At 42.1% G+C, this 26,425-nt stretch overlaps 1 protein-coding gene across 2 annotated transcripts; it reads left to right on the plus strand.

Annotated features, from left to right (window-relative positions):
* The first annotated feature begins 8,037 nt into the window (after positions 1-8,037).
* Positions 8,038-21,877, plus strand: RTP4 (receptor transporter protein 4). 2 transcript variants are annotated; one of them, XM_068546427.1, is made up of 4 exons: positions 8,038-8,071; positions 14,908-15,046; positions 16,976-17,168; positions 19,289-21,877. In XM_068546427.1, exons 3-4 carry the CDS (start codon positions 16,987-16,989, stop codon positions 21,774-21,776), a joined length of 2,670 nt encoding a protein of 889 aa, XP_068402528.1. In that variant the 5' UTR covers positions 8,038-8,071; positions 14,908-15,046; positions 16,976-16,986; the 3' UTR covers positions 21,777-21,877. The 2 variants fall into 2 exon arrangements, with proteins under 2 accessions (XP_068402528.1, XP_068402529.1); XM_068546428.1 differs by lacking the exon at positions 8,038-8,071 and adding an exon at positions 10,057-10,108.
* Positions 21,878-26,425: the final 4,548 nt, after the last annotated feature.

Below are 26,425 nucleotides of genomic sequence, written 5' to 3' on the forward strand. Positions count from 1 at the left end.
AGAATATATATTCTCACATGCCCATAGAAGTAGAAGAAAATTGTGATGTGTTTAGTCATAAAGAAAATCCTGAATAATACTTTTCAAAATGTAAAAATCTTACCACATTTTGGGACTATCACACAATCAAACTAGAGCCACACGAATGGTAGATCAAAACAAAAAAAACCTAAACAAATAAAATCCACAATTTCTTTAAAGAAATTGTAAATTAAGTCAAAATCATACTCTGAGATCATCTAAATATCAACAAAAATAAGAACAGTGCATAGCAAAACTATGGGTTGGTGCTAACAAGAACTATTATAGATTTAAATTCTTTTACTATTAATCAAAAAAGGCGAAAGATAACAACCAAGCGTTCAACTCAAGACAATAGAAAAATTAATAAAATAAGCCAAATATATAAAATTATATATTATAATTAATAAAAGCAGAAATAACCTAGAATGCTAAAAATAAAACAGAATTAATAAAACAGAATTAATGAAAAAAGGAAGTGATTCTTCAAGAAGATAAAATAAGCAAGTCCCTAGGAATTTGGGCTTTGAATAAAGGGAGAAAATAAAAATATAAAACATTAGGAATGAGAAAGGTATAACTACATTAAGAAGCTAAGTGAAACATATAATTCTTTAGGAAAGTTGAAATAATCAAAATTGACTTGCAACAGGGCTCTCTGGCTCTCCCACCTTGCCTATGTGGGCACAGGGGTATCGGGAGAAGAGGCCTGTGCTCTCCAGTACTTTTCAGTGACTGGGAAGTTCAGTTCACCATTAGAGCTGCAGAGCTTCCTATGTTCTTCAGTCCAGCTTTGCCAGTAATAAAGGGTATACTGTGTTTTCATTCCCTCCTAGGTCCAGTGTCTATTTTTCAATGCATTCTGAATATGAATAGAAGGAGATGTGAGCAATTAGCTTTCCAACATATTTAGAGTGTAAATGAAATGAAAAATTTCTCAAATCTTTTTATGAGACCAACAAAGACCTGACACCAACACTTGCTAAAGAGAGCACAAAAAATTAAAATACAGACAATTCTAGTTTATGAATGTTACATTGTATCAACTGACTTAAGGGAAAAGGGGAGCTTATGTTCATGTCCATGTTACCAAAAAATATGGGAGTGTGTCTTTTTGGCACACTAGAACAAGTGCGTAAAGCTTCCCTTTGTGCTGGTTTCATTCCCAATCACACTTCCACCTGGCTGTGGCAAGGTGCTTACCAGTTGCACAAGCTAACATTCTATCAGCTTGGAACTGCAGCAGAATAAGAGAACCTCTCTCCTCACAATTCCAGCACAACTCCTGATAAGGAGTCTCATTGGTCTGGCTTGGCTCCAGTGCCCATCACTGAACTGTTCATTGTGGCCAGGAGATTGGTACTCCAGCTTGACAAGAGTGGATTATGTGTCTACTCCTAGAGCAGGGATAGAGTTAGCTTGACCTGATCCTCTTGGGCTAGGAGTGAGAAGGCAGTAATTCTCCAAAGGAAAACTGAACCTCTTTCTAACAGAAGGGAGAATGGGAGAATGGATTCAGGATAAGCCAAAAAAGAAGAAAGAAAAGGAAAAGGAAAAAAAAAGACACACACACACACACACACACACACACAACAGACAAAAAATATAAAACAACATCTAATTTAAGATTACTTATAAAATCTTAGCAAATCAAATGCAGCTATATATTCAAGGAATAGTATATTGTCAATAAGAAGAGTTTATTCCAGGAGTGCAAGGATGGTTCAGTATTAGGAAGTCCATGAATGCAAATCATAACATTAATTATTTTAAAAAAAACATATGGAGGAAAGGCACTGGACTTGATTCAGCATCTATTTCTGGGTAATTGATTCATTCCTCCAACAAGTATTTCCTGAACACCAACTATGAACTAAACATTCTTCTAGTCATTGGACATAGGAGTGAGCAAAATGGGCACAACTCCCTGCCTTACAGAAGTTACATATTAGTGATTAAAACTCTATACAAAATAGTAAGAATATGAACCATCTTAAATATGGTAAAAAGTATCTGTCACATGCTAACAGCAAAATTTACATCAAATATTGAAGATTTAAAGATATTCTCATCCTAGGATTTCTATTTTATTTATCTTTCAGGGCACAATTTTAATAAGATTTCTGGAAAGAGGCAATGTATATATTATCTGGATTCTTACTTGTTAAGAATATCTTTTCCTGCCCTTGCAAGTGAAAATAACTTGCAAGATTTCTCAGTCTTGAATATTTTCCCTTTAAACTCTGCAAATGTTGCTTCTTTTCCTTTTGGCATTTAATATTAATGAGGAATTATCTGAAGCCAACCTAATTTTTGTTTCTTTGTAGGTAAGCCATTTCCTCTCACTCAATTAAGAATTCTGCAGGACACAATCAATTTGATTGTTCTTTATGAAATCCTTTCAAACTGAAACATTGTCTTTCTTTGACTCAAGAAAGGTTTCTTCTTCTTTTCCTTTTATTGTTTCTACTCAATTTGCACTTTTCTCCTCCAGGTTTTATTTAATAACTAAATGGCATCTTCTAAAGTTTTTCCCTATGTCTTCATCTTCAATTGTTCACCTTCTCCCTTTCCTTGGATTTGTGGAGACATTTTTGAAACTTTCTCCTGCTTTGGTTTTCCTTGGTATCCCTGCTGTTTGTATTTTGTTGGTGTTGTTCTTTGTGAGGCCAACATAGGGAAGACAGGCCTTCCTTTATAAAACTGCATGATGTTGTTAGAAGAAATATCTATTTAGTTAAATATTCTCAGAATATACATTGAATACAGTGTCCTCTCTTTCTTTCCCTAGCAATTTTATTTAATAGAAAGATGATGCTCTGATTCCAGAAGTCCATGCTTTCTCAATATCAGATGTTGAGCCTGAATCTGTGAACAATGATATGCTGACCTTTTAGACATTTAGGTCTAGACAAGGAGAGACCAGGAAAGGTTAGATTTGCAGTACTTTTCCTTCCTGGTTCTGCATTCCTGAAGCCTGGGAAGAGGAGGCAGAAGCCCAGGGGCAGTGATGGTTGGGATCTTGGCATTCTTTGCAGGGCTCCTTTCCTTTCTTGTATTCTGCGTGATCTGGGAGTTAGAAGTAGCCTCATTTGCCCACCTTCAGGGTCCCATGGTACCCGGCTCATAGGTCCTTGGACAGGCACCAGTTACCAGTATACCTTTATGTTAAAAGGACCAGGAAACCTAATTCAAATAGTTCCAGGCAATAAAGGAGAAAGATGTGCTCAGTTAACTGAGATAAGGTGAACTCCACAAGGGTTTTTTGGCTTTTGGGGTTTTTTGCCACAGCCCAGCGATGTTGTCAAGGACCACAATCTCCCTTCTCTGCCTCTGAAGCGTCAGCTCCACTCCTAGGCTGAACTTCCTTAAGGAGACAAGGTAGCTGCAGCAGTTCCAGACCACATGGTACAGCAGGTGACGAAGCTGACTAGCTCAGAAGAGGGCACCTGGACTTCATGTGACTTCTGAAGGGGAATGCAATTTCACTAATTAGCTTAGACCAATCTTGGCACTCCTGCCCCCATGGCTGGGATGGCCAATTCACTCTTCCCTACCCCACCACACGGCTGCTACCCAGGGGAAAGGGTGAAACGGGTGGTGAGGAGTCACCCATCATATATTCAGATTTTTAGGGTTCCTTTTAGCATGTTCTCAGAGTTGGAGACAAGTTCCAGAATTGGTCTAAACAATGCAGGGATAGGTTTATTTGGCTATGTAAATCTATTATATTAATTACTCAGTTTATTAAAATCCAATTTTGAGAGTGAGACTTTGGGAAAGCCCCTTAGCTGTTATTTTGGTTTTATTTCACTTTGATACTCTGTCAATCCGAAATCCATCAGAGGGGAGAAAGGAGACTGGACTAGCAGAATCTCATAAAATAATACTATATTTTGGACATTTGGATTCATTTATATATATAAGAAATACTTTTGAGCACCTACTACTTGCCAGGCATTTCATTCCTAAATGTGGGGATACAATGGTATACCAGCTAGAAAATGCTCCTGTTCTCAAAGAGCTTAAGTCATAAAAGAGACGATAGCAAAGTCAATAGATTTGTGAAATAAAAGGAAAAATACCAGCTGCTATGAGACCACACAGGGTGGGTGCCAATCCAGGCTTGAAGAAGCAGTCAAAGCTTACTTATCAGAGAAAAAAGTCAACTGAGCTAAAACTTAAGTGATGGGTAGGAGTTGGCCAGGTGAAGAGGAGATGAAGGAGCCTTCTCGTTAGAGGGTTAGTATGTAGAAAGGCCCCGAAGTGAGAGAGGCAGCAGAGCAATTCTAGAGGTAGAGCACCTGGGTTTGATTCCTGGCTCTGCCACTTAGCAGCTGTGTGATAGTGAACATTTAAGTTTCCATCTGAGAAACAGATAAGAATGGGAGTGACCTCATAACATTATGAAGACTGAACAAATTAATACTTGTAAAGCACTAAGAACAGTGCTACGTTTGTTACATAAGAAACAAAATAAATCTAACATAAACCATAAAACACATCTTTCCACACTGCTTCAGTCAACAATGAGTAAGAAAGAAGTTACTTTTTGGTGTCTTTGTTCAAGAGAGCCATGCTTTTTCTCTAACCTCCACAATAGTGGGTCCAGCTGCCTGAACAAGAGTGTCCACTCAGTCCCCCTGGACTGAACCCCTGGTCCATTCAAGAGAGGCTAAAGTGTGAGATCACAAGAGAACAGTGAGAGTGGGAGTTGACAGCTATGGCAGCAAGTAAATGTGAAGAAGGTCAATGAGGAATCCAGGAGAGATGGTTGTATATGTTGAAGGTGAAGGCAGGGGCAGAGCAGCAGTCAGCCTCCTGGGCAGGTTGTCAGAGAGACTGACAGCAGGTCCTTGTCAACGCTTCCAGACCCCATACAGAGGCAAGACTCCATCTCTGGGAAGCCTGACCAGGACAAAGCCAGGTCCAGATCCAGGGAAACCATAATGCCAGGCAAGTTATCAAAGCAATGATTCCTCGTTTCTTGCACTGATTCCGCAAAAGATTTAAATGCTTAAATTAAAATGCTTAACATGTGCCAGAAAACACACCAGGTGCTGCAAGTATTAGTAATAAGACAATGTCTTTGCCTTCAAAAGATTTAAATTAGTGAGACTAGTGAGAGGATAGACAGTAAATAATGTAGTGTTTTGATAAAACTATTCACAAGGCACCATGGTAATGATCTCAAAATTCTGACCTTACCAAGTCCAGTTGTAAGGGTGAGGAGAGAGGCAAGAAAAGGGGGCATAGAGAAAACAGAGATAGAGAAAGTGGATACAGAGTCTTCACTGAGAAGAAACCCAATTATTAATGTAAAATCCGAGCAAGATGGCTTCCAGAGTGGCCTGTTGAAGCCACTCCATAACATGACTCTGTTTCTAGAAAGAAGGAGTTGAAGTGTGCAAGGACAGAATCATACAATGTAGGTAAGGAAGGACAGTGTCTGAATGAAAGAGAAAAAAAATGCAGAGTATCCATAAAATATGAACAAAACAAACCTCAAAAGTATCATCCTATAGAAAACTATTCAACAAAAAAAGGGAATGAAGTACTGATACATGCTACAACATGGATGGACCTTGAAAACATTATGCTAAGTCATAAAATACCATAAAATTGCATGACTCCATTTATATGAAATGTCCAGGAAAAGCAACTGAATAGAGACATAAAATAGACTAGTGACTGCCTAGGGCTCAGGGGGTTGAAGGAAAATGGGGAGTAACTGTCTATGGGTATGAGGCTTCTTTTTGGGTGATGAAAATGTTCTAAAATTGCTTGTGATGAGGGTTTTACAGCTCTGTGAATATACTAAAAACCTCTGAACTGGTATACTTTGGATAAATTGTATGCTATGTGAATTACATGTTTAAAAAACTGTCACAAATATAAAATAAATTAAAAATTGTTCAGTAGAGGAATAAGGAAAAGCTACTATGGCTAGAAGTTCAAACATATAGGGTGTAGGGTGTAGTGACAGATTAGTCTCAAGCAGTGGTTCTCCACCAGGGTTGATTTTGCCCTCTAGGGTACATTTGGCAATGTCTGGAGACATTCTGGTTATCACAACTGGGGAGGTGGTATGACTGGTATCTAGGGGGTAGAAGCCAGGGATGCTGCTAAATATCCTAGAATGCACAGGAAAGCCTCCTACAACAAAGAATTATTTAACCCAAAATGTCAGTAGTGCTGACATTGAGAAATTCTGGCCTAAAGAGGCAAGCAGAGTTCAGGTCATGAAGGGTTATGGGGTCAAGTCAAGGAGTCTGGCCTTCCTCTTAAGAGTAGTAAGGAACCATGATGGGGGATTGGCATGGTGAGATCTGAATTTTAGATAGATCACTTTCGGTGCAGCCTAGAAAAAGGATTGAAGAGGCAGGGGGATAGAGATAACGATGACCCAACTAGGATGGCAGGAGAAGAAATGAAGGGATTTGAAAGATATTAACTTAGGAGGAACAATTGGCAGAATGTGATGATTTGTTTGATTCAGGGTTCAGAAAAAGATGGAGAAAGAGGGGCAGGTTGGCGTCTAGACTTCCAGCTTGTGCTAGAAGCTGGATGGTGGTAATGCCATTGACTGAAGTAGGAAACAAAGGTAAGGGAGTTGGTTTGTGAGATAAAATAAGAGATTATATTCTAGATGCATGGAATGTCCTGTGGAAATCAAAGTGGAGATGTTCAGGGGATAATTGAAGATAAAGTTATGCAACTTGGGAGAGACTGGAACTGTAGATGGATATCAGGGTATATAAGGCAATTGTACATGGGAATCCCTGGGATAATCTAAGGAGAGTGAGGCTTGAGATGAGAAGGAAGAACTCTGAGGGATACTAACAGGCATAGAAAAAGGAATTTGCAAAGGAGACTAAGAGAGTAGACAGAAAGTTGAGGAGAAAAACAAAACAACACAAAACAGGACTGTGTGGTAACATAGAAGTCAAAGGAAGATTGTTTCAAAGAGGCCAAGAGTATAAAATTCTGCACAGAGATCAAATAATATGAAGACTGAGAATTACCCAATGGATTTCGCAACAGGAGTTTGAGGGAGACCATGGTGAGATCAGTTTCAGTGGTGTGTCGGGGATAGAAGTCAGATGTAGTGGGTTGGAGAGTAAGTAGGAGGTAAGGAAGTCGGTGCAGTAAGTGTAAGTGACTCGGCCATGACAGGGGGAGAGAGATCAGTGGTAGCTGCAAGGGAATGTGGGGATCAGATTGGGGGCTTTTTGAGAAAAAAGACTTCATCACTTTAAATGCTGAGTGGAAGGGGTTGGCAGACAAAAAGATTAGAGGTATAGAATAGAGAAATTAAAGTGTCACGGTTTGGGGGAAGGACTGAAGTCATTGCTTAACTTTGGTTGAAGGACGTCTCTGCTATCAAAGCACTAGAGAAGGACAAAAGGATGGATGCAGATAAAAGAGAGTTTATAATTTTGGTGGCAGAAAATTGAGGATATTTTCATCTGAAGTTTTCAAATTTCCCCGTGGATGAGGTAAGGCCATCTCCTGAGGGTAAGCCAGTGAAATGGCAGGGTTATAATTTTGTGGAGAGTGGACACAGTTTGAAATAGCTACAGTAGAGTCGAAGAGAAGGAAGCAGATGGATAATCTGGAATATGACAAGGTCAAGTACATGGCCATGGGATCGGGTGACAAATAAATGGACGTGAAGGTCATTGAAAATGAATGGGGTCAGGGATTTAAGATGGAATTTCTTCATTGAAGCTGACTTGTCTTGGCAGAATAAAAGTATATCATGCCTCTTGGGGTATGTGCAGATTCTAAGTAATGTCTTGTTTTGTTTTTGGTTCTCAATTGGATTTTATCCTTAAATCTAGACTCAATAGTACTTGTTACACTTCAAATCTCTCTAGCACTTACACTTAAGGAAATCATGCAGAGAAGAATGGAAACATTTCAGAAGGCTACAAATGAATACAGACCATGATGTGCTCAATGACTTGAAGGTTGCTTCCTCTTGCACATGAAAAATCTTTGGTCATTCCAGGTAGCCACCTGTCTAGTGCATCTTCCCTTCCTCAAGGTAAGTAGTCCCATTTACTTCACCATTTCTTCCCTCTTCTCAGACACTGACTTGTACATACATACTGGCTTTCTCCTCTTCCAGCAGGTACATTCCAGATCTCCTCCTTAGCTTACATACTCCCCAGTTTTCTCTGAGGGAAAAGCCTACCAGGAGATACAACCTTCTGGAGGATGGCACTCAAGTTCACTACTCTATTGCACACTTGGGACATTGGGACAACCTGACGCTGTCAACAGTACTAACATGGGACACAGGAGGACTCTTTCACACCCCCTAATGTAGATCCAGAGTCCTGATCCATCCACAGAATGCCAGAATTGCAACTGAACTTGGAGATCATCTAGTCCAATGCTTTATTATGCAGAAGGGGAAGCTGAGGCAGGGAGTTGAAGCAACGTGTCCAGATCATGGCAATCAGCTTGTGGCACAGCCTGGATTCAAATCCAGAGCCTCTCGCCCTTAATCTGATCCTTTTTATGCTTATTAAATTCCCTGGAACAGTATCTCATTTTCTTCTCCCTAAATATCTATGGCAGAATAATTTTTCAGCTCAGTTCCACATATTGACACTCTGAATATTCATTTCCCAAACCTCAGGAGCTTAACAAGAACAGAAAAATGGATCAAAAAAATTAATCCATTATTGGGTGACATGGATTATAACAAATACAAAGTGGGAGAAAACACACAAGAAAGTAAAACCTCAGCGTGTTTACAGCCTTATGACAACCATCAGGCCGCTACCAAAATTGGACATGACAGAGCATTATAAATCACGGGATTGTAAGGGAAGAACAGGGAGAGAAAAGAGCACAATAGTGCTGATGCCTCAAGCAGCATTCATCACCTATAATCTCCCAGCCTTTCCATCTTCTGAGCAGGTCATGTGCGCAGTAGGTTTTGGTCTGAAGCAGTAGCCCTTACTGATCTCTCTCTGCAGACCTGACACGTTCAACTGATTCCCAGTAATTAAAGGTGATCACAGGGCCAGACAGGCTCCTCCTCGTTGAATCAGGGTTATAATGTACCTGGATTTTTAAAAACGAAATGGAAAAAAAATACCTCTGAAGAGTTGGCAGGGAGAGAGATAGCATTGACCTCTTTTTCCCCAACAACAATGAAAAACCTAATCTTCAGTCTGTGGCTGAGAATGAAGAATGCCCCACGGAGAGATACACAAAACAGGCTATCACAATGGCCTGTCAGAATGAACTCGGGAGAAGTCAATAACTTCAATGGAAGACTCTAGGTCAGACTGTAAAACAACTCCAGCATAAATCTCATGAACTATCCTTTAGGGGGGTAATTCTGAATTTTTGCAAAACACCTACTTTGAGGTCAAGATCAATGACCTTTAATGCACTCACCAAACCACCCCTGGGTGAGTCTGTGGCTTTGAGCCTGCTTGTTTCCTGCTACTGGCCTGGGGCCCTGGTTGCTCTTTGCACGGGTCGGAAGTTCTCACTGACATCAGGAGGGGCCACAGGGCTCTCACCGAGGCCCAAGCTGCACGTTCATGGCCAGACTGAAGCTGCAGAGGTGAAAAGCCAAGTCTGGCTTATTGGTGTGACCATCAGCAGGCTGTGCAGCATCTCCCAGCTTCACGTCGCCTTGGCCCTGGATGATCTGCCTTCACTTCTCATAGCTCCCCTCCCTGGATTTCAATGTGTGCTGCTGTTAATTCAATTCGTACATTAGGACTGTGGCCATCTCGTGGCCTCCTTCCATCAGAGAGCAAGCTGCTTTCTGGTGCCAGGTCAACTCAGCCATAATGACTAGACTAATGAAGGCTGACCTTGCCTTCCAGATCTGCATGGTGGAAAAAAGCACACAAGTGGGATTTAAAGCAGCGGGATTCATCTCCTATCTCTGCCACTCATATGTTAGATCTTAGAATTTGCTCAAGCTTCCTGAGCCTCAGATTTTTAATTTATAGTGATTTTTATGCAGGAGTGTATTTTGGCATCATTCTTGGAGTTTTCTAAAAATACATGCCTCTCTACCCCCAGACATGTAGAATCAGAATTTCCAAAGGTAGGCATGGACTTCTGTATTTTCCAAAGCTCCATTATATGCATCTGTTTTGAAACATTCCTTATTAAGGGTCATAAGCCATTGGGCTATTGTAGGAACAACAAAGATATGGTGATAAACATATCTAAGAGATAAAGTGCTCTAAAATTTAGTTATTCATTTTATCTTCCACTTCTCTTCTCCATAACATACAGACACAAACACTTTCTAGGTTCTTGGTCTTACATATCTCTCTCCTTTACATATAAGGGTCCTTATCTCTTTTTTACCCTTTAAATATCTGGTTCAAATATTCTTTTCCATCCAAGAGCTACTATTTCAAGCCCCTACATATTCTTTTTTTTTTTTAAATAATACTGATATTTTGTAGTTATGGTTCATATCTATATCATATTAGTACATATACCATTAAATCTAATGGTATGGGTATTATTATTTCCATTTGGTAGATGAAGACATTAAGGTTCAAAGATCTTAAGTAGCTCAGTAAGTGTTGGAGTTGGAACATATAACCTTGTCTTCTAATTTTAAGTCCAATGCATTTCTCCCTGAGTCAGTCTAGAAATAGTATCTGAATTTTTACTCATAGGTCAAACGGTAACCATTACAAAGCAAGCAAGTAAAGAATAGGACTTAGAGGGCCTTTAAAATCTCTTCCAAGTCTTGGTAGTTTAATGATTCTAGTTGTATATTTTGAAATCTTGATAGCTAAATTCTTTATTCCTCCCCCAAATATTATGAGGTGAGTTGAGAATTAGTTTGACCTGTGTGGGACCTGGCACCTCTCCCAGAAAGCAGCACAGGGGTAGCCCTGCCCCCTTAAGTGTATGCCAGGCTCTGCATTCTTGTCACTGCAAGTTTGGTGGGCTTTGTACTCATTATCGAGCAGAAAAGGAGTGAAGTCATTCCCATCCCTCACAGTGAAGGATAAAAGGGGCTGGCATTTGGGTATTTCCTTTCCCCCAGGTCAGTTAGGCTTCTGTAAAACCCAGCTGTGTTATGCTCTAGTGAAACAGTTTTCCTTAAAGGCAGACTTTAAGAACAGAGAGTTCTGGGTGTTTTAAACAATGTTTTTTTCCTCCTTCCCCTGTCAGAAGCACAGGAAGATTTTTCTCCATCTTCGTAGCGAGTTTCTCCTGGAGGTAAAACTCACAAAAAGGTGGGAAACCCCCCTAAGACTGGGTCTCCTGGATTTTTAAATTCTCAAGCTTGTCCACTGAGCTTCCAGCAATTGGCCATTGACAGTGTAAACTGTTCTTTCTGGTACTGGTTCTCGCGGGGGCTTCTGCTTCTGAGCATTTGACTGTGGTAAGCTGTGATCCTCTGTATCCACCCATCTGTCCCTCCAGTTTTCAGGGCAGTGGTTTGCCCTGTGACCCCAAATTCTCTCATGAATCTAAGAAGGGTTGTTGACTTTCAGTTTGTTCAGCTTTTTTCTTGTTGTAGGGATGGAAGTGATGACTTCTACGCTCCTTCCATGTCAGACTGGAAAATGCCTTTTTTACACGTGGGCAGGAAGTGAAGGAAAATTAAGTTGCTCTTTGTCTTGATTGGGGTTCTTCTAGAAGCACAGCCCAAGACAAGAACTTAGTGCAGGTAGTTAATGTGAGGGGTGATCCCTGGGGGCAGGAGGGAGGAATGAGGTAAAGTGAGTCAGAAGAGAAAAGCCAATGAGTGTGTATAGCTTCCACCTGCTGGTTTCCTGGCCTGGCCTGCAGTGGCAGGGGAGGGGGCCCTAAAGACCCTGCTTTATCACATCTTCACCACAGCTTTGGAACAGAGCCCAAATATTTCTGACTCTGGTTTTAAAACCACCTGTGCTGAAAAAGGGAAGGTGGATGTCAAGAATGGGAGTCTGGGGCTCTATTTGTAGGCTGAGCAGCCTGGGGTTGGCCACTCTCCTCTCTGGGGTCAGCTTTCTTCAAGTTCACAGAAGGTCTTTCTACCCTAAAATATCCAAATGGTTGTCTATCAAGGCAAACCCCAGTTTCCCAGATGGACTGTGCAAGGCCTGACACCAAACAGGTTTTCACAGAAACTGAAACAAACTGCCTCTTTGAAAATTTGTGAGCTTTTGTTTCAGTTCTTTTGATTTTACACATTACTTCTGGTTCTTTCTAAAAGGTTTACTTTATTGTCCTTTGAGCGTGATCTTTGCTGTCTGGAATGGTGTTCTCAGGAGGCCTAGCCCTGGGCCCGAGCGGCAGCAGGCTCTGGGCTTCCTGCCCCTTTCACAACTCTAATTTCACTTTTACAGGGGAGTTGACTATCCAGACAGGGCCTGGACATGAGTCCTGGGGGAGCACTGGCCCCGCCCAGGGAGGTGCACGGAACAGAGTGGGGCTGGGGATAGATAACAAGGTGTGATAGGAATACATATCTCTGCTCAGACTGGATTCCTAAGTGACTGCTGTGCTCTTGGAGGCCTTATATACACAATTATTTGCAGTTTTTTTCACCCTGTACTACTACAGATAGGTAGATGACAGATAGATAGATAGATAGATAGATAGGTAGATAGATAGATAGATAGATAGATAGATAGATAGATAGATAGATGATAGATGATAGAGAGGTGAAAGACTTTATGGTAACTTACAAAGAAACACGCAACATAGCAACAATAGAAAACTAGCAAACACTTCTATTTGCTTACTAAATGACAATAACTATTTTTATACTCATTCAAGCCTCACAACAGCCCTATAAGGTAGGTAGTGTTATTATCCCTACTTCTTTTGATGGAGAAACTGAGGCACAGAGAAGTTAAAGGGACTTGCCTAGGCCACCAAGGTATACATGGTGGAACTAGCACTCAACCCAGGCAGGCTGGCTCTAGTTCTACGCTCTTAACTAAAAGGATAAGCTGAGAAAAGTGAGACAGGGCAAAGTAAAGCTAGATGCTCTTTTATATACATACCTGTCTTTCCTGCTGGGCTGTTCCCTGCCTGAGGATAAGGACCAGCAGCTTATAGGTATTCGATATATGTGTTATTTGATCTTTTCAAGGCAACGGTCTAATTCTGCTTTCTCTTGTGTCTGCTGGTTCCCTGTTGTGACTATCCATACATGCAGCGAAGGGGCAATGATGAGAGTAGAAACAGCCCCTTCCATGACATTCCAGGCGATGTGAGTTCAACGCCTCCCTTCCCCTCCAGGCTGACCTTTTGCTGAGAAGTCATCCTAACTGGAATGGCAGGTCTTCCTAGGATGTGCCCAGGGGCCCCAGCTCAGAGAGCACAACCCTTAGAGGAGCAGCATGAAGACCCTACTTAGACTCCCCCAAATAGCTCCCCACGCCTTCTGCCTGTTCTTCAACCATTAGCAACTCATTCTTTCTTTAGACATGCCCATTCTTTCATGGGACTTAGTGTGGCATCAGAGAAATTTGAGTCCTGGCCCTGCAACTTACTGGACAAGTCATGTCAGGGTCCAAGAGATGAAGATATTTGTCTGGCATCACCAACACAGCAGGAACTCCTAGTCCAGAATTCACTTCTCCCTACTCTGAAGCATTGAGGCAGGAGAAATGGATTTAAGTTAGGGATCACCCAGCCTCATTGTTCCCCAGATCAATCACCTTAAATTTTTTTTGTATCTATGTTCCATATACCTATAGTATTTGTGCTAACTAATCAAAGAGATATTTTTTTAAGTTATTACAAAATAATGAATATAGTTCCCTGTGCTACACAATAGGTCTTTTGTTGTCTATCTGTTTTATATATAGTAATGTGTATATGTTAATCTCAAACTCCTAATTTATCCCTTCCCTCCCTTTTCCCTTTGGTAACCATAAATTTGTTTCTATTTGTGAGTCTACTTCTGGTTTGTAAATAAGTTCATTTGTATTTTGTTTTTTTTTAGATTCCACATATAAATGATATATGATATTTGTCTTTCTCTCTCTGTCTTACTTAACTTAATATCATAATCTCTAGGTCCATCGATGTTGCTACAAGTGGCATTATTGCATTCTTTTTTATGGCTAATATTCCAGTGTATATATGTACCACATCTTCTTTATCCATTCATCTGTCAGTGGATATTTAGGTTGCTCACATGTCTTGGCTATTGTAAAAAGTACTACTATGAACATTGGGGTGCATATATCTTTCTGAATTAAGAGTTTTCTCCAGAAAAGAGATGTTTAAAATGTAAAATTATTACCACGTTAAGGACTACATTCCTTATTTCTTGTTTCTCTCCTTTAACCAAGCCAATCCCTCCATCCCATCCACTCGCAAGCTAGAGTAATTATGGAAATAAAGTATCAAATGGATTACTTCCATAGATAGGGTCTCCATCTCCTTTTTCAGTCCCACCCCCTCAATCCCTATCAATAATGTCTAACCTCCTTTCTTCCTCTGCCGAAAATGTCCCCAAGAAGAACATATCTCTTTGTGTTAAACTTTGTGCTAGACCTATTTGTAATAGGTCATGTGATATTCTGAAAATGGGTACATGCCTAAGATTACAAAAACTGTACTTTAGTCCTAGTTAAATTAAATATATCTTGGCTTTGGTTTCTGCAACTTGTAAAATGAGGGAGCTGGACTATTGAATGAATGGCAAAAAAATTGTCATCTATCAATCAGTTGGCAGTGGCTGCCTAGATCACTGATGAAAGAGATTTTGAAGTTATGCCCAGACCCAGAGAGAAGAGTGCAATCATTGATTAGCAATGTCTGCCTTGAAAAAGAATAGGGGAGTGACATCATGTGCCACCCAAGGATTAGATGACCCTGTAGATTCATTCCAGCTCAAAACTGCTGAGAATCTAAATTTTTCTTTTTCAGAACTGACCTGTGCTTTGTGCCCTTTGAGGATCCTTCCTCTTTTCTGACTGTCTCTCAGGAAATCTTCAGCCAATCTATTATAAGGCACCAACTGTTGATGAAAGCCTAGAGGTCACCACCATCACCCTGTGTGACTTGGGTATGTCATTTTGACACCTTGGCTATCAATGACATGGGAGGGGGAGATCACAAGATGATATATGAGGCTTCTTCCAACTACAAGTTCCATGATTTGATTATCCTAAAGTCACGATGCCTTGGTACGAGGAAACAAGTGGCTTACAGTGGATCCATGGGGTTTTTAAAGGGCTGTAATTTCTTTCTCTTTCTTCTTTTTTTCATCATGGTGGTGAGGAAGGTAGTGGGCTTCCTCCAGCCTTCAAATCTCAATACATACCCCTGGTCTCCCCATGTCCCTGTCCATTGGACCAGGCTGGCCTGGAGCAGTTGTGTGTGTCAAAGGAAGCACATGAAGCAGAGGCAGAGGGAAATGGCAGGGAGTGCAATGGATCAGTCAAGGCTACATTTTGGGAAAAAAGACCATTTGAGGAGTGAGGAGACAGGGACACTCTGAAGACACAGGACAAAAAGAGTGGGCTTGGGTTCTTAAACCCAGCAGAAAGTAGGAGAGGAAGGGTGGGGAAGGAGCCTAGTCATGGTTGGAGCAGGTGAGCAGAGCTCAGAGCTAGGACATGGGATGTCTGGGTTCTGGGCCTCTATTGGCAATAATTTTCTGTGTGACCTTGGGCAGGAGACTTCTTTCCTCTTTGTCTCTATTTTCTTATGTATAATAATCAGAGAGAAAAGAGGACAAGTCGATTCCTAAGGGATTTCCAGTTCTAATATTCCATGGGTTTAATTCCAAGTTCCTCCAACTATCTGTGCAGACAAGAGTTTCCTATATTGTCTCTGCAGACATAAGCACCCTCAATGTGTAAAGTTATAAAAGCAGAGAGAGTTTGTACAGAACAGAATATCCTGGGAGGGTGGGACAGGGGAGAGGGTTACTGCCTTCCAAATAGAACACGTTAAAATCCAGAAAGCACGAGAAGACTTAGGCTTATCCTGTCTCAGATACAATAACTGTAGGGGCTTCCAAGGACATAAGCATCCTTCTTGCCTTACCTCCCCCATTTGAATTTCAACTCCAGAGGGACAGAGCTTACTTTCTAGAATCTCAGACTCTTCTGAGTTAGAAGTGACTTTATAGGTCATCTAGTTCCAATCCCTCACCCCAGGAATGGGAACTCTATCCTGACATCCAAAGATGGCTCCCACACCTGCTCGTATACTGCGTTACATGATAATTTAACACAGCGAAAGGCAGAGTTAAGTAATCCTTTCATTTGGCCTAGAGTCCTGCCTCACGACCCAGGGTATCTCACTAGACCAAATCACTAGGTCAGGGTTTCACGATGGTTCTTTCCACTGGCTCCAGAGTGCCAACCTGGAACACGAAACACCATTCTGAGCTCCCTCTGAGCTCTCCCCAGGGAGGGAGGTGGCTGGAGACATCGCAGGTTTAGAGTCTCACAGGACGGGGTTCAAGTCTCACTTATGCTGCTTACCAGCCAGGTGGCTTTGAACAAGGTACCCCCGCTCTCTGTGCCACTCACCTGAAAAATACCAGGAATAATCCCCCCTAAGGGACTGTGGTGAGGTCTCGGCAGGTGCACGAAAGGAGCCTTGGACACGTGCTCCCCTGCACCGACCCCCCCTACCCAGTGTCTGCACAAGGGCGTGAGCACCTATGGGCATAGGAACTTCTTCTTAGTCGATGTTACTTGTCCCAATGCCGAGCACAGTGCTTTGCCTAGTGTAAAAATAAGAGAAAAATAAAATAAAAACTAACTTATAGGTGCCTCCAGAATCCAGACCAGAGTTTTGTACTCAGACATCCCTTAGCAAGACCTGTTCACAAACTAGCAAATCCCTGCTGCCCCCTGTCGTCGGAACAAAAACTTGCTCTGTGTACTCAAACAGTCTGAAACAAAAGTCAAAAGAGCAGGTGACGTGTCTCCAGATGGAGAAACCGAAACTGTTTTTTCTTCTTGCTGGAAACTGAAAGTTATTGTCAACATGGACTCCAGGCCTCAGAGCAAGAGAATGGTTTTGGATGTTGGGACATGGGAGCAGATATTTCAAGAACTGATCTCGCAGGAGAAACCCGAGGCAAGATGGACCCTGAAGATGGATGGGAACCTTCAGCCAGACTGTGTGGCCCCAGGGTGGAAGCAATACAAGCAGAGAGCATTTGGCAGGTATGTGAGAGTCTGTCCAGCCATGGGCCTTTCTGAGCCAAGAGGTTCAGCTAAGCATTGATAATTCTTTTGAGAGATTGTTAAAAGAATATGTGTCACCAGGCTCTTCATGCTTTTGTAATCACAGTGTTCTTTAAGATGGAAATGATAAGGCTCTAAGCCTCTATTTTGCTTAACGGTAGGAAATTTTTTCTTTTACTAGCCTTCCTCCCTAAGTATTTCTGGAAATCCCCAGGGAATACCATAAATCTGCCCTCCTATTCTCTCACCACAATTTATTCCAGACTGCTTCTATATAGAGACCTGCTCTCCCCCATCAGTCCTGTCTGGCTTCCCCAGGCTGCAGCAGCCCTACGAGCCTAGTCCTGGTCAGTACCAGCCTAGGACTGGGGCCTTCCTTTATAGCCCCAAGAATTGATTAAGGCCAAGCAATGGCTTTGAACATTACTTTACTGAAGGCCTGAAGATAATAGGAGGGATTGGTGCTGCAAGAAATTAAAACCTAGTTCTTGGAGTCCCTAAATACTGCCCCTCCCTTATTGTCTGTCTCCCTCAACTTCCAATGAGCCTCAAAGTTGCAGGAACCAGCTTCCTTGCCCATGCAGAAGGGTGAGAAATGCTGACTTGGACAAGACTTGGACAATCAAGTCTTCTCTTTTTATATGGCATGCAGGGACCTTCGCTTCACTTTCCATCTCACCTGTTATCCTGCTTCCCTGCCTGCCCCTATCCTGCCTCAGGTGTCCTCTGTTCCATTCTTTATGGGTTACTAGACATGCCATAAATTTTCAGACTTCTATACCCTTGTCTATTATGTTCTTCCTGTTCAGCAGGCCCTTTCCTTCCTCCCTCCCTACCTGTCCCTCAAGGACTAACTCAAGTACCCTGGTCTTCCTAGGGAGAGTAAGTGTTCTTTCTTCTCCATTCCCATAAGACAGTGAATGGTTCTCTCTCTCTCTCTCTCTCTCTCTCTCTATATATATATATATATATATATATGTTTGTAATACATTTATAAAGAACATATGTTCATGTATTACATACTACAGAACATATATATTTATATATAATTATTTTTAGCTGCAGAACCCATTGTTTACATGAAGCCTCCCGGGGCTCTACAGAACACAGTTTTCAAGCCATTGGCCAGAGCCCACGTAGCAGTCATTCTGTTCTGCTTGGAACCTGGTGAACTATGTAAGAGTCTCTCTTTGCACCAGCCAGAGCTCTTTGAGGGACTCATGATGTCTTTTATCAGTTTGGCACTGCCGCAAATGGACAGGTGCTTCTCTTGTTCAGATGAATTGACCTGATAGTCATTCTGAGTTGGGAAAAGCAACGGATCAGCATAGTTTTAGAAAAATATCAACCAGCTTTTGAACAGCACTTTGTAGTTTACAAAATGCTTTCACATATATTATCTCACTTAATGTTGACAATATAACCCTTGAATATTTTTCCCTTGAATATTTTATGGATGTAAAAATTGAGGCTCAGAGTAGTGATTTTTCCAAAGTCCCCCTGTTGTAAACTATGGACTTGAGTCTCCAACCCAAGTATTATGGTTCCAGTAAGTCAGGTACAGAACTAACCACATTGCTCAATAGAGGCGATGTGGTATAGTAGGTAGATAATGCTGGGATTGGAAACATGGCTCTACCACTTAACTTTGTGTGTCCTTAAGCAAGTTGTGTACTGTTTTATGATTCAGTTTCCTTATCTGCATATTGGGCTCAATAATGCCTACCTCAGAAGGGTGCTTTAAAGATAAAATGGGATAACATTGTAAAACATTGCCTCAAAATAGGTACTTTATAAGAGTTTTCTATGACCTTGTGAAGACCAAATTTCACTGGCAAATGGCAGAAATGTTTTTTCCCTCTGAGACATCCAGAGATGTTTTACTGGCAAAGAGGCAGACTTGGTACCACATATAGGTGGGAGTTCAATGGGCCACAGGAGAAAGCTTTATTAGAAATGCAGTCCCTCTCATTCTTGTTAAATTGTCAATATCACATACACTTTTTCAAGTTGAAAGGGTTCTTAGAGACCGAGGCCAGGCCCATTTCCCTGGCCTCGGTCAACAATCATCTGAGGGCACGATGCTCTTCTGTCTGTAGGTTCTCGTGTTCCTCATGCCATCGAAGCTGGGCTTCCGCCCAAGTGCAGATCCTATGTCACATGTACCTGGAGCACCAGAAGTCCCAGGGAAAGGTGCTTGTGCGGCTCTTTGGTCAGAGGTGCCGGAAGTGTTCCCAGTCTCAATTTGAGAAGCCTGAGTTCTCCCTGGATAGCACCATGAGGATTCTGAACAACCTGGTGCAGCGTATTCTGGAGAGATTCTACAGAAATGGCATCAGGAAGGTTTTGGAGATGCCAGTGATCCAGGAGGTGCCTTTGAATGGGCACCATGATGTGGTCAATTGTGAGGCATGTGCCCTGGGCTTCTGTGTACAGAACTTACCTAACTGCACGGCAGAGCCAGCCAAATCCTCTCTCTCCTACACGAAGACTGGCAGCTCCTCTCCTCACCTTGGTGACGTGTATGGCCAAAATCGAGCTAGGAACCAGTCAGCTGAGGCAAAGGAGGCTCAGGGAAGTGGGTATTCCTGCGCCCATAAAGGCCCAGGGCCCAGCCATGCCACTGCTGGGATCCAAGTGCCTGGGGCAGGCCCTCAGCTCAAACAGGAGACGGGCCGACTGCTCACACCAGGGACAGACCGGCAGGCTGCACAGGGAACAGGCCTACAGCCCATCCGAGTAGCAGGATCACTTCCCCCAGGGTGGACAGACCCACAGCCCAGACAAGCAATAGGTCCACTGCCTAAAGGGTTGGCACATTCACAATCCACACTGCGGACAGGACCACAGAACCCCCGGCTGACATATTCTCAGGCTATAAAGATGTCAGGCCAGCAGTTGACACAGGACGCACAAGCCACCCAAGGGGCAGGTCGTCAGGCCACAAAGGTGACAGACCCACAGCCCACACGGGGGACAATCCCAAGGTCCACATCAGGGTCAGACAGTCAGGCTACAGGGAGGGCAGACCCCTCACCACTGGGGTCAAACTCACAGCCCACACGGGGGACAATCCCAAGGTCCACATCAGGATCAGACAGTCAGGCTACAGGGAGGGCAGACCCCTCACCACTGGGGTCAAACTCACAGCCCACACGGGGGACAATCCCAAGGTCCACATCAGGGTCAGACAGTCAGGCTACAGGGAGGGCAGACCCCTCACCACTGGGGTCAAACTCACAGCCCACACGGGGAACAATCCCAAGGTCCACATCAGGGTCAGACAGTCAGGCTACAGGGAGGGCAGACCCCTCACCACTGGGGTCAAACTCACAGCCCACACGGGGAACAATCCCAAGGTCCACATCAGGGTCAGACAGTCAGGCTACAGGGAGGGCAGACCCCTCACCACTGGGGTCAAACTCACAGCCCACACGGGGGACAATCCCAAGGTCCACATCAGGGTCAGACAGTCAGGCTACAGGGAGGGCAGACCCCTCACCACTGGGGTCAAACTCACAGCCCACACGGGGGACAATCCCAAGGTCCACATCAGGGTCAGACAGTCAGGCTACAGGGAGGGCAGACCCCTCACCACTGGGGTCAAACTCACAGCCCACACGGGGGACAATCCCAAGGTCCACATCAGGGTCAGACAGTCAGGCTACAGGGAGGGCAGACCCCTCACCACTGGGGTCAAACTCACAGCCCACACGGGGAACAATCCCAAGGTCCACATCAGGGTCAGACAGTCAGGCTACAGGGAGGGCAGACCCCTCACCACTGGGGTCAAACTCACAGCCCCCACGGGGGACAATCCCAAGGTCCACATCAGGGTCAGACAGTCAGGCTACAGGGAGGGCAGACCCCTCACCACTGGGGTCAAACTCACAGCCCACACGGGGAACAATCCCAAGGTCCACATCAGGGTCAGACAGTCAGGCTACAGGGAGGGCAGACCCCTCACCACTGGGGTCAAACTCACAGCCCACACGGGGAACAATCCCAAGGTCCACATCAGGGTCAGACAGTCAGGCTACAGGGAGGGCAGACCCCTCACCACTGGGGTCAAACTCACAGCCCACACGGGGAACAATCCCAAGGTCCACATCAGGGTCAGACAGTCAGGCTACAGGGAGGGCAGACCCCTCACCACTGGGGTCAAACTCACAGCCCACACGGGGAACAATCCCAAGGTCCACATCAGGGTCAGACAGTCAGGCTACAGGGAGGGCAGACCCCTCACCACTGGGGTCAAACTCACAGCCCACACGGGGAACAATCCCAAGGTCCACATCAGGGTCAGACAGTCAGGCTACAAGGAGGGCAGACCCCTCACCACTGGGGTCAAACTCACAGCCCACACGGGGAATAGGCCCCATGGCTACATGTAGGACCTTCAGTGAAAGTCAAGCTGCCTGGGTCAGGCAGGAGAGGTGCTCACCTAGAGGGTCTGCTCCAGACAGCTTTTTCAGATTATCTCCCTCAATGCAACCAAATAATTCCCTTAACCAGGAGCAGCTGTTCAGGTGGGGCTATGTCTGTGTTGTTGCTCTGTTTACCTTTTTTGTATCTAAATACCTATAAGTAGAACGATGAAAAAAGACTTGTCTTCTCTTGTCTTAATTCCATGGTAATCAATGAACTGGCTGCCATTTTAATATGACAGAATTTGCTTTGGGACCAATGCAGGGTCAAGTTTATAGAATAAGCTCGGTGCTTTGTGACCACCTAGAGGGGTGGGATAGGGAGGGTGGGAGGGAGGGAGATGCAAGAGGGAAGAGATATGGGAACATATGTATATGTATAACTGATTCACTTTGTTATAAAGCAGAAACTAACACACCATTGTAAAGCAATTATACTTCAATAAAGATGTTTAAAAAAAAAAAAAAAAAAAAGAACTGGTTCCTGGACCTCCTTTGCAGATAGTTTAAAACATGACCTAGCAGATAATGGACCCAATAATGAATATTTGTTAAATCATTAAAAGATTTTTACTCATGCATTCACTCATTCATTGATATCAATATATATAGACCATATCTTGACAAGAACTGAGGGACCTGAGTTTCATCAGAAAGTTATTGTAGTAGGCTGGATAATGGTTCCCCCAAAATGCCCATGTCCTAATATGTTACTTTACGTGGCTAAAGGGACTCTTCAGATGCGACTAATTTAAGGATCTTGAGATGAGGAGATTATCCTGTGTTACCCAGATGGGCCAAATGTAATCACATGGGTCTTTATAGGAGGTAGGCAAGAGGGTCAACGTCAGAAACAGGAAAGTTAACTATAGAACCAGAGGATGAAGTGATGTGCTCTGAAGGTGGAGGAAGGGGTCACAAGCCAAGGAATGCAAGCAGCCTTTAGAAGCTCATAAAGGCAAAGAAATATATTCTCCCCTAGAGCCTCCAGAAGGAACCAGCTCTGCTGACACATGACTTTAGCCAAGTGAGGCTGATATTAGACTTCTAACCTCCAAAACCATGAGATGGTAAATTTGTGTTGTTTTAAGGCACTAAATTCATGGTAATTTGTTACAGCAGCAACAGGAAATTAATACAGTTATCAGTATCACTGCAGGGATCAGGCAGTTATGCTTTGGGTATGCTTTAGCTTTAACAACAACAACAACAAAGAGTATAGATTAGAAATATTGACATACACATCCCCTCTTGTTCTTTTTTCTCTCCTACATAAACCCACCCAAATATCCCCATCCTAGAGAGATTTTCTAAAGCGTCATCAAATCAAAGGGAATCTGTTTAGAATGGAGGTATTTGGGTGGGCTTAAGTAGTTTGGTGACCCTTGGAGCTATCATATTCTTTCACTCCTTCTAGCATTGAATTGGGAATCATGTAAGAACGTGCCAATCCTGAGATCTTGTGATGCATAGCTACATCTTTCACTCTCTATTTCCATCTGTCTGCTAGGCATTTCTACATGGTTCTCGTACTGCCATCTCTATCTTCCCACATTCAAAATCAAGCTCATCAGCATCTCTGACTTTCTTGTTCAAATTTGCCCTAGTCACTCAAGCTTATCACCTTAGAGTCATTTTTAACTTCTCCTCCTTTTCACCAATGCTTATTGTCCCTTCTTTTGTCAAGTTGCTCTCATCTCTTGCCACTAGGTTTTCCTATCAAACCCTCTCCCCAACCAGTTCAGGGACTTGGATTATTGAAATAATGAGGGGATTTGGATTTTCCCTCATAGGCAGTGGGGAGTCATTGCAAGCATTTGAGAATATGGGCAATTTGAGTAGAATAACAGTTTAAAAATATTATATCTTTCTGGAAAAGAATGGAGTATAGGATAGAACCAGTTAGGATTCTGGCTTGAAATAGGAGAGTGGTAAACACAGAGAGGGGTTCTTGTAGACAATAAATATCTTGAAGGAATTTGAAGACAATGAAATGCAAGATGGCAGAAAACCCAAGGATGAAAACACTTCCTTGTTTTCTGGCCATCTCTTTTCATTTCCTCTCAGGCCACTCCCATCAGCACTCTCCATTTATATATGCCCCCATCCCCAAACCAATTTACTAAATGTCTGCATTCCTCCTGTTTTCATACCTTTTTGTTTCTTTCATAAAGAACATACACATGAGGACTAGAGACTTTATTTCTGGCTTGGTTATGAGATACGGCTGGTGCAGGTCATTATCCCTCCCTGAACCTCAGTTTCTCCATCTGTAAAATAGGTTAATGACTTCTAATTAAGCATAGAGGATTGAACACATGCATTTCCTTCTGATCGCTCTTGAAATCCCACTGCGTGACAGTAAAAGGGGGAAAAAAAGGCATCAATTCACAAGGCAAAGAGCATGAGTGGAAGCTACAAAATGGATGGATTAGTGATGGGTTACTGACTTAGTAGAGAGATCTGGAATACAAGTTAGGCAAAGGAAAACCAAGGTGCAAGGCAATTGATGTGGCACAATTTCAGAAAAGTTCAAAAACTGTAGGCAACAAGTAGCTCTGAATGTGGGTGTTAGGAAGCCTGAAGTGGGAGGATTGGTTGAAAGCCTTTAGAAAAAGTTCCTTTTCCCCACTCCGATGCAGCCTTGTACCCACTCTTAACTCATTCCAGAGTGAGGAATGGAGGTTTATTCTCTGAAGACATTGACCCAGAGGGACTCTGGGCTTAGGAACTTGGGCACAGTTAAGGGAGGGGGTACCAACCAGCAATCAGAAAGATAGTGAAAGTCTACATACTGACTAGAGGCACTCCCTTAGCCCATTACCAAATCTAGGAGCCAGCATTATATCCTACTAACCCTCCCCTCAAATACACAAAGAATGGACAGTTTCTTGTTGGGAAAACTGATCAGCTCAAGAGAGAGAAAAAAATACATATACTGAAATGGGGGAAGGGTGTTCCTCCAATGGAATGACCAACTCAGATCATATAGTACTGTAGTACATATTTATTGAAAAAAAATCTGTGTATAAGTGGACCTATGCTGTTCAAACCCATGTTGCTCAAGGATCAACTGTATATGTAAACTACTAGAAATAATAAGGGGAACAATTCTGTATGCAAGGAAAGTAAGACGTGTTTTTGGCTAAGAAAAGGTATGAGATATGGAGATGCATTTTTGTTAATGGAAAAGAAAGTAAATTTGTCCTAAAGTAATACTGATTATTTCAGAATTGAAAAGAGGAAAACAGAAAAATAGAGGACAAATTATGGACATATCTATATCTGTAACTATAGAGAGAGAGGGAGATTAAGCATGAGCATGGAAAATTTTAACTTGTCTAATCAAGCCGGCTAAAATTGAATTGTTATTAAAAGTGTTTTTTTAAATAAGACTTAATATTAATAGTGTACTTATATAAAACTAAAACTTGATTTTTTTTTCATGTACTGAAAAGACAAAGTTTTACTGAACTGTTGGTCTGCTCCTAATAAGAGACTATGAAAGGTTTTTCTTTACCTATTAAATAACCTTCCTAAAAAACAGAAGTTCTGTGTTTTATCAAAATAATTTCCTGTGCTTCATGCCATCTTAATCAGGTCTTTGATAACTTAAGAAAACTGAATCTTCTCAATATTAAAAGAGTGAAGTTTTGTTAACAACTATGTAACATTCTATATTTGCCTTTGAAACACTTTATTGTCACTTTGTCACATAGATAATTAAGTACTGTTTATTAATAATCTGGGATCCTATTTAGTCAAGTATCTAAACCTTTTGATATTTTTCACAAACTTCCCAAAATTAAATTCTAAATAAAGTCTTTTTGACATCAAACTAATTTAGGGATTTCCCAGAGGGCCCCTGGAACATCTCAAAAGATTTGTTGTCTCACCTTTTTTAAAAAAAAAATTGAAGTATAATTGTTTTACAATGTTATGTTAGTTTCTGGTGAACAGAAGAGTGATTTAATTATATATATATATTCTTTTTCATATTTTTTTTCCATTATGGTTTACTACAGAATGTTGAATATAGTTCCCTGTGCTATACAGTAGGACCTTGTTGTTCATCTATTTTATATATAATAGTTTGTATCTGCTAATCCCAAATACCTAATTTATCCCTCCATCACCCCCTCTCCCCTTTGGTAACCGGAAGTTTGTTTTCTATCTCTGGTACTCTGTTTCTGTTTTGTATACAGATTCGTTCGTATTAATTTTTTAGATTCCACATATAAGTGCTATCATATAATATTTGTTCTCTCTCTTTATAGAGGAGAGATGATGAACTAATTAGGCTTGTTTTTTATGTTGGATTATGTAAGAAGCATTGCCAAATAAATGATGCTAAACCTTCTTAGATTATATTTGTGTGGCTACATGTTATTTATATGTGTTCTAGAAATTGTATAAAATCTGATATGTCCTGGTATGTTACACTTTTAATTCTAATTATTATCTTGAAGTGTTGTGTGTTACAGAAATAAGCAAATTTCCTTGTCAACTGCATTATAATGAACTCTCATGAGATCTTTAACCATGGCCATTTTAAAGTCTTTGTCATTTACAGAGAGTTACTCTCTTACTTTTATGCTTTTGCAAATATGTTTCATTTTCAGAGAGATTCATGGAGAGGGCTCAGACAAGTACTCTAGAATACAGGTTTCTGATAACTGTAAGATCATAAAGCTGAACTGGGTAGGAATTTCCAGAACTCATGGAAAAACTGGATTCAAGCAGAACAAGAATAACATGGGACTGAATGAACTGATGAGGATGATTATAATTTTATGATTTTTATTTGAA

This window comes from Eschrichtius robustus, chromosome 6 (genome assembly GCF_028021215.1).
Source record: "Eschrichtius robustus isolate mEscRob2 chromosome 6, mEscRob2.pri, whole genome shotgun sequence".
NCBI classification, from domain to species: domain Eukaryota; kingdom Metazoa; phylum Chordata; class Mammalia; order Artiodactyla; family Eschrichtiidae; genus Eschrichtius; species Eschrichtius robustus.

Excerpts from the sequence above, each read along its gene's own strand:
- RTP4 (XM_068546427.1), top strand. The coding sequence starts at position 16,987 with ATGGACTCCAGGCCTCAGAGCAAGAGAATGGTTTTGGATGTTGGGACA. Across the intron at positions 17,169-19,288 it reads AAGCAGAGAGCATTTGGCAG|GTTCTCGTGTTCCTCATGCC; the intron begins GTATGTGAGAGT and ends TTCTGTCTGTAG.